Source organism: Protopterus annectens, chromosome 1.part2 (assembly GCF_019279795.1).
Source record: "Protopterus annectens isolate FY-2018-M chromosome 1.part2, PAN1.0, whole genome shotgun sequence".
In the NCBI taxonomy this organism is placed as follows: Eukaryota; Metazoa; Chordata; order Ceratodontiformes; family Protopteridae; genus Protopterus; species Protopterus annectens.
Genome location: NC_056727.1, coordinates 1,168,984,976 through 1,169,001,557, shown reverse-complemented (window position 1 = coordinate 1,169,001,557; position 16,582 = coordinate 1,168,984,976). Strand labels below are relative to the sequence as shown.

The 16,582-nt window shown below is 34.9% G+C and overlaps 1 protein-coding gene across 1 annotated transcript in view; it reads left to right on the top strand.

Moving 5' to 3' along the window:
• Window positions 1-15,447, top strand: part of LOC122792437 (extracellular calcium-sensing receptor-like) — a 169,938-nt gene extending 154,491 nt beyond the window's left edge. Inside the window, exons 5-7 of the mRNA XM_044060224.1 lie at window positions 3,466-3,690; window positions 9,396-9,519; window positions 14,528-15,447. Coding sequence (XP_043916159.1) covers window positions 3,466-3,690; window positions 9,396-9,519; window positions 14,528-15,447 — 1,269 coding nt within the window. The remainder of the gene's footprint in view (window positions 1-3,465; window positions 3,691-9,395; window positions 9,520-14,527) is intronic.
• Window positions 15,448-16,582: the final 1,135 nt, after the last annotated feature.

The window sequence follows — 16,582 nt, the reverse complement described above, 5'->3', positions numbered from 1 at the left end:
AAATATGAACTGGAGCAGCTTAAAAATTCTTCCTCTAGATTACGCACTGGATTATTTCACTACTACATTTTTAGAAATATTAAATAGTGTCACTCCCCCTTGAGTAAAAAGGGTGAAAACCAGCCATGCATCATGGCTAACTAAACCTACTAAAGAACTAATGCTAACTAGGGATAATACATGGAAAGCTTCTTCTATATTACATAATCGAACTTTTAAAAGTTTTGAACGTCATATGGTCGACACCATATGATCGAGCTTTTAAAAGTTTGAAAATGTAATAAAAAAATAAACCAAAGAAAAAACCTACCTGAACGGTTTAACTGGGGGGCAAGCACCCCATGTGGGGGGCTGTGTCCCCCACCCTCCACTCTTTAAACGCTCTTTAAATATACCAACTCCGAGATCACACTACAGTGCAGAAAGGGAAATCTTCCCATGCCACACTGTACAGAGATCTCCGTTGAAACATTCAAACTTTTAAAAGTCCGATCATATAGTGTCGACCATATGACTTTCGAACTTTTAAAAGTTCGACAACGTGATATAGGCCCACATGGAAACAGTGGCAAAAAAATAAAAACCCTTCAGACCTGTTGAGATTCAAACAGCTCCACAACCAGGTTAAAAAAAGTAGCAAATGACAAAAAACACTATTACCTCAAACTTCAAACCAACCAGAACCAACAAAAATCTGGTCATCTATAATGTCACTCCTAAACCCAGGAACAAAAAACAACCCATGCCCACATCCAGACAAAACACAACAGCAAATAGCCAGTCTCTTTAACTCGCACTTCACAAATTCTATAGCAAACATCACTGCTGACTTTACAAAATTTCACTTTAACACAAATTATACTGGAATAGCCAAACTATTCCCTCCCTCCCAGTCCCCTTCTTCTACAACTTCACTTAATTCAAATGAACCAGCCAACCCTTCACCGACATTCTTACTTAATCCCATTCCAACGTCTACAATAAAAAGGCTACTCCTCAAACTAAAACCTAGCTCTAATGCAGCAGCTAATCTACCCATGGAATATATAAAACTTGCTGAAGAAGCCATTGCCTACTCTATTAGTATACTAATTAACAGATCTATCTGAGAATCATTTGTCCTAAAAGTTTGGAAAAAAGCTTTTATTCTACCCCTTCACAAAGGTGGCAACTTGACTGTTATTTCCAACTTTGGTCCTATAGCCATCCTGCCACCTATCTCTAAGCTCCTTGAAAAATGTGTACACATGCAACTTCTTAAATTCCTCCTGAATAACCAAATCCTATTGACTACTCAACATGGATTCAGACTGAGTAATAATACTACAACTACCTTGGTATCCTTCTTGGACATGGTTGACAAAGCCTGAGATTCTGGAAAAATTGTCTCCACCCCATTTCTCGACTTATCAAAAGATTTTGATACAGTCTCTCACTCACTTCTTTTAAATCAACTCTCAAATACTTGTCTCTCACCTCCCTCTCTTAGCTGGTTTTCCAGTTACCTATCAGACAGACAACAGGGAGTTAAATGGCAAAACTCTCTATCGCCACATCTTCACACCTCTAACATTGTTCCCCAAGGGTCTATATTGGGACCACTCCTATTCAGCATCTTTATTAATAATCTTCAGTCTTCTTTCATTCAGAGGTCTTTCATACAAAATGCAGGCAACTCTGCCATTATATATTCCTCTGATTCTATGTCAGGTCAACACCAAATCACTCAATTGGCTTTAACATCCATTGAGACCTGGTTATGAAATAATCATCTGTCTCTTAATTCTGACAAAACCAAACTTATTTTATCTACCCCCAAGAAAAATACTCCCGTAAACAAACTCACTTCATTATACTTTCTCATTCCAACTCTAGAACTGAAGCTGTTAGTCATGCTAAATTGCTAGGAATAATAATAGAAGAAAGCCTGTAATTCAACCTGCACATACAGCATAACATCAATAAAACACACCAAAAGCTTGGAATTCCTAACAGGCACAAACACTTTCGTAGTCCTTCCATTAAACAAATACTTGCTACCAACTATCTACTTCCCTCTCTTATCTAAGGTGCCTCTTTACTTACCAACCTGCTCTCCACTCTAAAAACAAAGTTTGAAATTTGTTATAACAAAATTGCCAAGTTTGCAACAAATGCTAGACATTCTACTCACCACTGCACATCTCTGCACTCCCTGAACTGGCTTGAACTCCACACTATCTCACCTACCTGCAATTAACTACAACACATAAAATTATTTATAGCGCAGACCTTTAGAGTGTCCTGCTATTAGTTCATTATTCACACACTACCTTCCCAAAAGGTAGTTCAGATCTGGAAATCAACACTTATTGCATGTTCAGAAGTCTAACCTACCTGCAGGTCAGCTCATTTACTCTTGTGTAATAGCCAGAGCCTGGAATGCCCTTCCATTAGTAATTAGAAGTATACAGTTTTAGTCTTCATTCAAAACTTCTTTGCTAGAATACCTCTCTGCTAACTGGATCTGTACTTGCACGAAACATCCCCCTTTTATAACCTGGCAGCCATTTCCTTTTTGTATTTATCCATGTTTCAATTTACACTATCAATACATTGTCTGTAGATAACTTAACTACACTTACAACAGAATCTTTTACAATTTTTTATCTATTTTGTAACTGTAAGTTTGCATTTAATTATACCTACTAAGCATTTTCAGTCTCTGCTTTAACTAATTGTTAATGTTTTCCTGTTTTGTATACTTTTTGTGTGGATTTTCATATTGTAATTTCTGTCATATGTTTTATGTTTTATGGAGCTTTTCTCCCCAGGCCTCTACTGAAAATGGTTTCTTAACGGCCTAGTGGACTATTCCGGTAAACAAATGCCAATAAATAAATAAATGTTATATACGATCCTGAGCTGTATTTGTAGCAATATTTTCACAGATGCTAATTATCACATCTAAATGCATATGAAAGAGTTGCATTCTGAAAGCAATATTATGCAGTGAAATAATTTTGCTGCTGATGGAGATAAATGCTTACATCTGGGTTACTCACATATGAATATAACCATTTGTTTTTCACTTCAACTTTCATTCTCAGTTTTTTTTTTTCATATTAAACATGGATACCAGTCATATGACTTAAATATTAAGTCTCAGCCCATGAACAAAGCTAATGCCCTCCATTCTAGTCAACTGTAAATTCTCCTCCATCTTGGATCATACATACAGATAGGAGTAAGTTAGTTTTAAATATAGGCAGTTTTCCATTGCAGAAAGAAGGTGTCATAATGCAACACTATTTGTTCTTTAATATTTAGAAATGTTGTTGCCCATATATTTACTTCAAAAGGTAGAAAATATCAAGACTGTCACCATGTATAAATACCTTAAAATCCCTCAGTCCAGCAGAGAAAATATTTAGAAATAGCATATGCAATGAAAAAAAAGATGACTTCATCTGTTTGAATTCATAGCTTCTCCACTATATAAGAACTGTCCACTTTAGAAACAATATTGGAGAGGAAATATCTTTTGATGAGAATGGGGACCCACCAGCCTTGTATGATATTTTGAACTGGCAAATGACACAAGAAGGAATGTTTAAATATGTTGAGGTTGGACGTTTTGACTCCAGATTTCCTGCTGGTCAAGATCTTGCCATCAATAGAAGCTTGATTTTATGGAATACAGGAAATCAGGTAACAATGTATAAATCATATTTCTTAAGTTTTTCTCTGATAGTCTTTGCAGTTGCTATCAAATATAACTATTGATGCAACTAAACAGACCATAAGAGATTTTGTAAATAATTTGAAAATAAACAAGAAATCTCTCATTTCATTCTGAAAATAAAGTATTGTTTTAAAAAGACTAACCAGTGAAGAAATTCAGTACCATAGCAAGTTTGGAAATTTCAATCCATGCAGATGTTTAGGAGCTGATACTTAATAAGATGAAACTCTGAGCAACGTAAGGTGCCAATTCTTTTTTTTGCTGCACTTTCAGTATTGTTTTCAATAAGTTAATACAGAGACTTTGTACAGATGCATTATTAAAGAAAAGGAGACATAAAAAGGTGTCAATTTAATGACAGATGATAAAACAAAGTATATAGGAGTATGGGTTAAACATGATTCTGGTATGGCAGCTAAAGATATGTGGAAAGAAACTAAAAATAAAATACAAAAAGTGAGAAACTGGAATTTCTGTTTTATGGATGTGGATAGCAAAATACAAGCAATGAAAATGTTTAAGCCCTCTAGTTTTTTATACATAGGTCAAGCATATTTTTATCAACCAAAGGAAAGAGTTGAAGGATTTTATCTGGGAGAGGAAGATGATAAGAGTCAAGTGGGATAAATTGATCCTACCAATAGAAGAAGGTGGTTTGGGGTTACTTGATTTGAAGGGGTACTTCAGAGCTACACAGTTAAGGCTCCTATACATGGCACAGGCAGCAAGCTATAGATCAAACTGGAAAGGGATGGTGATAAAACAGGGGTGATGTACAAGAAATAAGGAGAGACTGGGATTTTGGATGTCGATTCTTAAGGAGAATAGCAATAGCCATGCGGAATATTATATTCATGAAGTAGTAGAAAGTATTGCAAGAACTAAGCCAACATGGGAATGGAGAAAGGAAATTCTGCTGATAGGGATGACTGCAATTAGAAAAACGGAGAATAGGCAAGAGGAAGATGGAATTTACTGGAGAAAATGGGCAAAGGCACCAAGGCATTGGGAGCAAACAATTAGAGATTGAGAAGATAATAGAATGTGAAGAGGTTAAGAATACATCTGAACTGCAGGCTAGAGACTGCTCTCCCATTCAAGGATTGATATCAGAGTACAGGCAAAGAGAAAGGAGCAGGGCTAAGTGAAAGACTAGAACAGAAGCTGTTGTTAAAAAGGGATAATTAGAAGGACATGAAAAATATTGCATGATAACTATAGCAATCATGCAGTGGAAGTTAGACAGGATTGGGAAGAGAAACTGGATAAGCAATTCACAAACAGTGGAGATTTTTTTTTTTGCTTTGAAGTGTTTGCATAGGCATTTTTATACCCAAAGCAGACTAGAAAGGATTTTCCTCTGGTTGACTGCAAATGTTGGAGGTATAATAAGGAAGAAAGAGATAACTGGGAAAATATTTTTTGGTAGTGTAATGTGTTGGCAGACTTTAAAATTCTGTGCTGAGTAATCTGTCAAAATATTGGTGTAACTAAGGAAATTATTTTTTGAGCTGTGATATAGGATCTGAATTGCTTAGACATAGGTTTTGCTAAGTTTAATTCTGGTGAGTGCAAAAAAAAAAGCTATTACAAGAAAATGGAAACCAAAGTCTAAACCAACCATATTAGAAATAGTGAATACATTTACAGAGCTAAATGAATTGAAAGTGGGACCTTTAAAGAAGGGAAGGAACAAATTGCATAGAAAAATTGGCATTGTGTAACACTGCATGCAGAATAATGTTTTGGAAGAAGAATGAGGTTTAAGGGAATGTAGGAATTGAATGAGCTATCTAATGATCAATTGACAATGACTCTATAGAAAATTATATGTGATGTATAATGTTTGCAACTGAAAAATATATAAATATTGTTTGTTTTCATTTATATAAATGTATGATTTCCTATGTCATAGGTGATAGTTCAATAAAGATGTTTTTTGAACAAAAAACTATAGAAATTAGAAAACATTTTCATAATTTTCAATTTGCTCTGGTCTGGCAATACAGTTTTACAAGATTTAAAAAGTTATTAAGGTTAAACCTAAAATGTTTTGAATATGACAAATCCATATATATTTAAGAAAGATGAAAGTTGTAGATAATGTTATACATATGCAGACAGAAATAAATCTGTCAGAATAAGACAAGATGGTCTATTTGGTGAAATTAAGTTGGCCATTTTACAGTAGAGAGTATTTTAGCAATAACAGGTGAATGGTGTGGGTGTTACTGGATTCACCCAAAGTTGTCCTGATCTGATCATGAGGGCAAAGCTCGAGTGATGAAATGAAGCCATCATGGGAAAATGCTATGATACCCACATCCAGGAGTGGGTTATTGCCATTATACAATGACATTATTTAAGAAAGAAATTGCTTATCTTTCTTAAATAATGTTTTTATATATAATGGTGCTATAGTGTTGCTCTCTGCTCTTCCTTGTTTGCTGATATACTGCCTATGTGTATGGGACTTACATTCCCATACTTGCACCGTACATCAGTACAGTACAGGAGGAGTAACGGAGAAAAGAATATCTCCATTGCTGTTTTTTTTTTTTTTTTTTTTTTTTGCTAACATACTCTTAATGCAAGAAATCTGGACAAAGCCCAACATAATGAAGGGACAAAGATCCAAAAATAGTGGCACATTTTAAATATTGTTGTAATCTTACAAACTTAGGAAGTTGCTGGATGCTAGCCTGCATTTTTAAAATGATATGATGCTTGAGCCTGAAATGTCTATTATTTAATAACTGCAATTTTCTGAGAAAACTGCAGTTTTTATAAGGAACAGACCAAAACTATAAGGCAAAAATCTAGCCATTTGAGAAGTCTGCTGCTGAGATTTTGCAAGGTACATTGCAGAAATTCAAGGAAAATCAGGTGCAGTTATGATTCTTTACGTTTGCAGAACTTACCTGATTTTTCTCATATTTTGCTCTGTACTTCAGCATACAACAATAGAAAATCTGTCTGCTCAATAGTACTTCAGTGGCCGGACTTTTTTCTGTTGGTATATGCTTGATTTACAAAGGGGCACACTGGTTGGGCTGTCCAGTCAGTATGATCATTTTTGCTTTGTAATGAGACATTATTGTATAATTATGAGACATTATTGTATAATTGAAAAAACAAAACAGTAAACCACCATCCAAGGGAACAAACTTTAATGGTTGAGCACTTTCATTCATTAAGAACTTCATCAGAACAATTGCAATTATAAAACACATCCATATGTACCCCTCATCATGAAGCACATGATCCAATGAACCAATAGGGTAAGAACATATATATATATATATATATATATATATATATATATAAATATATAAAACTATGAATGAATTGTAATAAATTGCATTTTGTTGATGCATATTATTAACTAACACCATAAAACTTGAGTTTTAATAAAGAATTAATAGAACAGGAATCATTAACACCAGGGTGGTTTACAGCATCCAATAGAATTCACCATTTGTGCTCACTTTTATCCAAATGTTCATCTATAATCCACCCTTGCATGTCTTTTTTAACCTGTTATATTATGAAAAAATTAAAACTATGCATTTCATACATGTCTATATGCCTATACAACACATTAGTTGATTTTTTTATTCTTAATATCTACATTTTGTTCATACATATGCTTCTTAAAAGGTCTGCTGGTCTTTCCAACATAGAATGCAGGGCAAAAATTACATTGAGCTAAATAAACAATATTTGAGGTGTAACATTAAAAATATCCTGCAATTCTCTATACCTTATCCCTGACTATGAATTTGTCAGCAGTTTGGAGTTTGGCTTATGGTTATGATTATTGTATAATTATCAATATTGTATAATATTTTAGTTAAATCCAACTTTAAAATAATCTGTGAAATTTCTAGTCCCAACCATACTTTGATGTTTAGTAAATCATTAATTAGATATAATCCAAACAAAATAAGACGGAGTATAATAGTCATACTGCACATTGAATATAGATATGGGTTCATGGGATTTGCAAGAACCTAGACTGCATCAACAGCAAATGATTTTTCTCAATAAACGCAGTATTTTACTTGGTAATTACAAACAGAATGCAAATATGCAAAGCATTCCTTGTAATTTTGTAGCCAGGAAACAGGATACCAAAATGAAGGTGAATCATTTATTTATTTATTTTACATTTGTTTACTGGGGAGGTCTGACTCGACAAAGCTTTTAGTTTTCAGTGGAGGCCTGGGGAGAAAAGTTCCAGAAACAATTGCTAACATACCATACACAAAATATTTACATGAGCATTGTGGTTTACACATACAGTTATAAAATATAGCAGATATGTGATTGCTTAAGATATTTACATAAGCATACTGGTTAAGACATACAATAAAAGTATAGCAGGTAGTAACATATGGTGGTTGTTCATACAGTATGTTTAGTAGAGATAATCTTGAAGATGTACTGAAGTTAAGACAAGAAAGGAAAAACTAAACAAGGAGGAAAATATAGATAAGTTATGAAGTTCATTGATATTTTAAGGGAAAGCTTTTCAACTTAGTCTAGGGTAGAGTTAGTGGGTATAGATGGGGCAGTGGGGAGTAGGCAGCAGTGAGTTGGTAAATAACGTGTGATAATAAATATAGTGCATCTGCGGGAGTTTTAAAGAAGAGGCTGGATAGTGTGTAGGGGAAAGGCGTTAGAATATGTCAGCCAGGTGTCAGGCAGTTGCATGAAATAATATCAATTAATATAATATCCAATAAACTTACTGTAAAGAATAGAAAGATGAAGGGGATAACTGTGAAAAGAAAGAGGTGATTAATATGACAGAAAATAGTTCATGGAGGTGGTGAGAATGCTTCTTTTGAGTTACAGAGTCTGATTATAACGTGGAAAGATAGAAAAGAAGGGAATCAGTGAACAGAGGAGAAGATGTTAGAGAGGAAGACAGAAATTGATAACTGTTTGTAGATAAGATGAAAAACTCAGCTAAAAAATGTATAAATTAAAGAACTTTTTGAAACACTGCCCTCATGGACTTGGTGATCTTGTTGAGACATAGTAAGATTCAGTCATAAAGTGGGTGACAACAGTAGGTTTCCCAGATGGGTGAGATGTGAAGACTGATTTGAAACTTTGTCTAAAGGCAATTTTGTTTACTAACAGGAAACTTGTTCCATTGCTTTGCCCCATAGACATCACAGACTGAGTTTCCTTGTTGGCTGGTAGATGAATAATCTTGAGCTAAGAAGACAATAGTGGAATAAAGTGGGGAAGAAATATGTACATTAACTCAGAGTATTTCCATAACATGTCACCAGAAGGCTTTGAGATAGAGCATCTGTAAGGCAGACCCATATGTGTGACATTGATACCAACAATTGTGTTAACTGTTTAATTACTATAAAAGTAAATGCAATCAACATGAAGTGTTTATAGTACACATGATTACATACAGGCGAGCCTGGCATTTAGAAATGACAGTGCTTTTCAATTTTATTTTTTATTATAAATATGTATTTGCTTCACTGTAGAGCATCCCTTTTGCTAATGTACTGACACTGAGATGGTGAGTATATTAACCTGTAAATGTTAAGGGATACTATAGTTCCTATAGTATAAATGTAAAACACAATGTCTCAGCTATGGCACTCACTGCACATTCTCCTGTTGTTCTCCCTTACAGGTGCCATCCTCAGTCTGCAGTGATATGTGTCAGTTAGGTCACAGAAAAGCCCCCAAGCAGGGGCAGCCAGTCTGCTGCTTCCATTGTGTTCTATGCTCTGAGGGAGAGATTGCCAATCATACTGGTGAGTGAGCAAACCCCGACCCTAGTTACTGAAGATTAACAAACTAATGAATATGTGTTTCCTAAATGTAAAGGTGCTGTCACAGGAAACATTTATTTAATCTCACTTTTACTAAAGTTTCTACATGCATTTATTTATTTATCTTTGTTTACCATAAATGTTTGACTGGGTAAAACCAATTTTCAGAGGAGGCAAGGGGAGAAAAGCTTCATTTGTTTACATTGCATTATACTTAGTCCAAGTTAAACACAGAGCAGTTAAATTTCTATTTACTTTTATACACATGCAGAAGTTACATTTATACCTTCTAAGATTTTACAGAAGTTGATGTTACTAATGAGAAAGCCCACGTGCAACTTAGTGGAGTTATGTATAAAAATTGTTTTGTCATTTCATTGAGAGGTTGAGAGTGTTCTGTTTAAGGAGAGTATTTAAGAGTATCGTATGGTGAGAACCAGGACCAGGATTGGTTAAGATGTTGTTTAAGCAGTGCTTTAAACCTATTGAGTTTGTAGGAGAGTTTTATTTGTGTGTGGGGATATTATTCCAGAGTTTAGCGACATATTGGTAGTAGAGCAAGTCTCCTGCAATATTATTTGACTTATCTGTGAGTAGTAAGAATTTGTTACTAGAATGGAGGTCCCTTTCTGGAGAGTAGGGTAAGAGTTATTATATATTAACAAAGCAAGCTAATCTTCAACAGTTTATGCTGTCCATCTATATATCTATCAATGTTTGGGATGAGCAAGCAGAATATTTTAGCACTGACCTCACTTAAAAGAAATAAAAGTTCTTATAGGCCTCACATGCTTGTAGTGCACATCCAGAACATAAATGTAATCATGATTTGGGTGGGCTAAAGTAAATTTCATACAATAAACAGATATCCATCCAGGGATGCAACATGTACACAAATTAACTATTAAACATGACATCATCTTCATTTTAATTTGCATTGCTCTAAATTTTTTTCTGATTTCTGTGGCTGAGTGGTCTACAGCTTTTGGAGCTGAATTAATTCAGTTAAGTCTTTAAGGTCTCTTGGTAATTTGTCAGTTTAAAAAATGGGTGATCTTTTTGGCAGTAATGATGCATTTATCTCATTATTGCTTTTATACCGACTTTCAATATCCATAGATTTATTCTACTAGTGCTACTTCTTTCAGTTTCCACTTATAAAATCTTTAACAGGTTTTGTACTTTATATAGATTAATAGATATGTTCTATACATTTAATAGATTATAGTCGACTAATAAAATATTCAGTTATTTATTATTTAACTGAGTAGATGGTTAAATGGACTGGCAACAAGGGTGATATATACTATGTGTATATATATATATATATATATATATATATATATATATATATATATATATATATATATATAGACAAGTTAATGTAGCCAATCAACCAGAGATTGGGAGAAAAACAGAATTCCCAAAGAAAACCCATAAAGACTCAGGAACAATATTTAAATGTCACATACAAGGTGTCAAAAATCAGGTTTGAACCTCAGATCATAGGCATGTTCCCAGCATGCCTGTTCGCTATGAAAAGGTTTTCTATGATTGCATCAAAACACTTGTTAATTTTGCACCCTTGTTCTGTTCATGTCTAATCGATGCTATTGGTATGCTGAATATTATGAAACCTAAATGTTTCTTCTGATACTGATTGATAATGCAATAAACAAAGAATGCTTTTGTGATACTAGGGAAATGTATTTTAAAGTTCCACTGAGGTCATAAATTAATGGTTCTAATGCTGCAACTACACTAGAAACTGGCTTACTGTGCAGATATTCTAGAAATAAGAAAATGAGAAAACAAGTACATTATTTCCAATCTATTAGAAAATATAATATGACATTAAAATATGATAAAAATGATCATTATGATTTATTTATAATAACTATGTTGTTTATATTGATTTGAAGAGTTTGCAATGGTCCACATAAAGGACATTACCAAAATACATAAAATGTTTAGTATTTTTGAATAAAATTTTCTGCAACAATTTTTCTTAACAGTCTTCTTCTTATGTTTTTTTTCCAGTTAGGGGTTGCCACAGCGGCTCACCTGTCCACTCATGATTGGCAGTGGAGTTTTACAAGGTTGAGTTGCCAGCGCGGCGCCCAACCTTCCACAAAGGCACACACATGCATGCACTCACTCCTAGGGCCAATTTAGAGTGTCCAATCCACCTACAGCATGTCTTTGGGAAGTGGGAGGAAACTGGAGCACCTGGAGGAAACCCACGCAACCACAGTGAGGACATGCAGACTCCGCACGGAAGGTACCCCAACCGAGGATTGAACTGGAGAACCTCTTGCTGTGATGTGGCAATGCTGACCGCTGCACCACCGTGGCTGCCCAACAATTTTTCTTAACAGTGGTCTTTCAAAAATAATTTCTTTAATGTGTGCTTATAAGAAAGCATCGCAAGTCTGTAATTATGTTTAATCTATGCCTAAAATCCGATAATCACAGTTATATGACAAGGTCATTTTGTACGTACTAAGATAATCACAATTATATGACAATGTGATTTTGTATTTAATCAGATAATCACAATTATATGACAATGTGATTTTGAATGTAATTAGATAATCACAATTATATGACAATGTGATTTTGTATGTAATCAGATAATCACAATTATATGACAATGTGATACTATATGTCCACAAAATATGATTCCAAAGACCTAGTAAATCCAACATACTGATCCATGTTAAAATACATTTTTGTATTGTTACAGTTATGAAAAAATATTAGACAAGTAATTTCAACATTCTGCTAATGTGCCCAATAAGCTAAGGGAAATAGCCAGGATGGGTCTCACTGATGAACATTTGCTTAAATATTTTCTCATTTTCAGTCCCACCACCCCAGTGATCCAGGGATTACCTAAGGTAAACAAAAATAGGATAAATCCCCCTATGAGGCCCATTGTAGCTGGAAGCAACTGGTGCACTGAGTCTATATCTATCTTTGTGGAGAAATTCCTTAGGAATCTTATTAAACAGTCAGATCATATTCTGAAGGATACTGAACACGTTGTTAGAGATCTATACAGATTCACATGTGAAGGAGAACAACAAGTTTGTAAACAACAAATGCTGTTAGTTACGCTTGATGTGGTGTCGCTTTTTACCATTATTCCAAATAAATATGGGATCAACAGTGTAGTTAAATTAATGCTTGAAACCAGAGAGTATGATAGTAACATGGTGGACCTGATACGGTCATTACTAAGTTTGGTACTGGAGAACAATGTATTTATGTTTCGAGATAGGGTTTATTGGCAATGTAATGGGGTAGCCATGGGAACATCATGTGCTAACAGCTAAGCGAATGTTGTAATGTTAAAATGGGAACAAGATAACTTGGTTGTGGGTGACTTCAAAGATGATATATTATTTTGTCGTAGGTTTGTGGATGACCTCTTCCTTTTATGGAGGGGGAGTCAGTAGAACAGCTAATGATATTTGTGAATCATATCAATGTTTCAACACATTTTCTTAAGTTCACTATGAACTGGTTATACACTGAGGTTAATTTCTTTGATGTCTCTATTATACAAGAACTGAATGGCACACTGAGCACTAAAATGTTTAGGAAGGGATGTCATGTGAATAGTTTATTGAGAAAAGACACTATGCACCCTCAATACATTTTTAGGAATTTTGCACAGAATGAAGCATATAGGGTCTTTAGATTAAATGCTAGAGAAGCAGATTTTATAGAACAACTAGACAAGACAGATATAGAATTGACAGAGAGGGGTTATGACCAGAAACTGGTTAATCAAAGTATTAAGACAGTAAGAAATTTTAGACATAGCAGAGCCAGGCCCTACTTTTTCTGAATGGGTAGGGAGTGATATTTGTAATGGGAATCAAAAGAAACAAACTCCACAACCGCTTAAAATGTGTTTCAGTTACTCTAGGAACATAAGATATTACACAGATATTATAGGTAAGCATTGGAATATCTTGACATCTGATAAACAAGTGAGTAACTTGATAGGAGTATATCCACAGTTTACTTTCAAAAACAAGAAGTCACTAAGGAGATGACTATGTAATCCCAGAGATCAGGTTAGGACTGAAGACACCCCAGGGACTAGACCGTGTACAAGGTGCCAATTTTGTAAATTTGTTAATCAAGGTATAGAATTTCAACATCCAGACACTGGTGTAATTTATACACTAAGAACTAGTGCCAGATGTGATACTTCTCATGTGGTTTACCTTGCCACTTGCCAGGCATGTAGTACATTTTATGTGGGCAAGACTGATAGATTATTAAGGGACAGGATTAGAGAACATATATACCATATCAAGAAGGGTAGTGTGTTTAATGCTCTAGCAAGACACATAAAGGAGACAAGTGATCAACACATGTTTACATCTATGGTACTAGGTAAATGTTATGAGAATTTGAGGGGTGGTGATACCAGAGTTCAAACTGAGAACCTGGAGGCTAAATGGATCGTGAGATTAAGTCTTGATGACTTGAGACCCATCCTGAAAAATAGACCACTTCGTAGGTAGTTTTCTGCCATACTTTGTAGTTCATATGCATTTATATATATATATATATATATATATATATATATATATATATATATATATATATATATTAATTTGTAATATTGCTTTATAAAATGAATTTTTTATATATATATTTTTATGTTTTTATGTGTTTTGCTGTGGATTGAACATAATTGTTTTTATGTACCTTTAAGAGTCTTACCTTTAACCATGTGACTAGTTAATGTTTAATATAAGTGCAGGTGTGTGTGTTGTTTTTATACACCTGAAGAAGCCTTGTGGTGAAAGCACTTGTGTGTTTGGTAATAAATCAGCTGAAGAAATGGAGCCTTGCCTCTGCTTGCTTCTCTTATTTGAACATTCTGTTAATATTTTTTGAGCAGTACTTTGTTTTAATTTTCACAGATTGATTGAGAGATAAACTAAAAAAAATCTCTTTCATTTAGATTCCACAGATTGCTTAAAGTGTGCTGAAAATGAATGGCCCACTGAAAGACAAGATCGTTGTCAAGAGAAATCACTTGAATTTCTTACATTTGCAGAACCTCTGGGTGCTACCCTGGCTTCTGCAGCAATATTTTGTGCACTGTTGACCACTACTGTGTTGTTTATTTTTGTGAGAAACAGAGACACTCCAATTGTAAAAGCTAATAACCGTCAGCTCAGCTATCTATTACTCTGTTCCCTGATCTTATCTTTTCTTTGCTCTTTGAATTTTATAGGTCACCCTGTGTCAATTAGTTGCATGCTTCGGCAAGTTGTATTTGGCATAGTGTTTACTCTTTCTGTCTCTTGTGTGCTTGCCAAAACTATAATGGTTGTAATAGCTTTCAGTGCAACCAAACCAAACAGCAATCTTAAAAGGTGGGTGGGGCCAGCACTCCCCAATGTTTTAATAATTAGCTGTACATCAATTCAGCTGGTCCTGTGTATTGCTTGGCTTTTAACTGCACCAGCTTTTCCTGAACAAAATACAAGATCACAGCCAGGAAGGATAATTATTGAATGCAATGAGGGATCAACAACTCTGTTTTGGTGCATGCTGGGATATATGGGTCTTCTTGCAACTGTAAGTTTTATTGTAGCTTTCCTATCCAGAAACCTTCCAGGTAGCTTTAATGAGGCCAAGGTCATCACCTTCAGTATGTTCATCTTTGTTATTGTTTGGCTGTCCTTTGTTCCAGGATACTTGAGTACAAAAGGGAAGTTTATGGTTGCTGTAGAGATTTTTGCTATCTTATCATCCAGTGCTGCCTTAGTGTCTTGTATTTTTATACCAAAATGTTTCAATATTTTATTAAGGCCTCATATAAACACAAAAGATTACCTTATGGGGAAAGAAGCACCTAATAAGCAGGCAAAATAGAATACCAAAATGTATATCACAAACATCTATACTATGTTTATCTATGCATGAGTGAGACAAAGTAAAATAATGTTGCATCTTATTAAATGATTATTACAGAATAAAGAAAATAAGTTTATCAACTGGGTAAGCAAGTTAATTTTTTTAATTTTACCACATTATAAGTCTAATTAAAGTGGGCGGCCACGGTGGTGCAATGGTTAGCGTTGCCGCCTCACAGCAACAGGTTCTCCGGTTCAATCCTCAGCTGGGGTGCCTTCTGTGCTGAGTCTGCATGTTCTCCCTGTGGTCACATGGGTTTCCTCAAGGTACTCCAGTTTCCTCCCAAAGACATGCTGTAGGTAGATTGGACACTCAAAATTGGCCCTAGGTATGAGTGCGTGCATGTGTGTGCCTTCTGCGGAAGGTTGGGCACTGGGCTGGCAACTCTACACTGTAAAACACCACTGCCAATCATGAGTGGACAGGTGATCCACTGTGGCAACCCCAACTGGGAAAACCCAAAAGAAGAAGATAAGCCTAAAGTGATAAAAACAGTTTTAACAGTTCACAAATAATATTCATTTGAAATGGTCATAAAGAGTAAGAAACAAGATATCACAGTTAATAGTTATCTCAAACCTAGTCAGAAAATGTACTACAAAGAACAGATGCAGGTCCCATTATATAATCACCCTATTTAGCAATACTTAAGTCATTAAATGCTATTCTGATCAACTAAATGAACTCAGTGAGAGGATACAAAATAACTCATTTTATATCAGAAGCATAGATGGTTCAACCAGTACCTTGGGCCAGTAATATGAACCAGTGCCCCCCCAGCCCTTCAAATGAAGAGCCAAAAAAATGCACTTCAGTAAAATCGGGCGATTGATACATTGTAGGTGATCAGCTTTTTAGTTAGATCCACACCCCCCATCTCTTTGATTCAAGAGCAAATCTACATGGCCAGATGCATGCACAGTTTATACCCTGCCTGCATGGAGTGCTACAACTCTCAGGTTTTAGTTAAAAACATTTTTTTTCACTTTTAAACTGTAGCAAATTGCTTGCTACAATGTAGCAAATGCAATACCTGTTTTTAAAAACCAGCACTGCATTAAAGAAAGATCAGGACTGGCTGATGACACCTCCA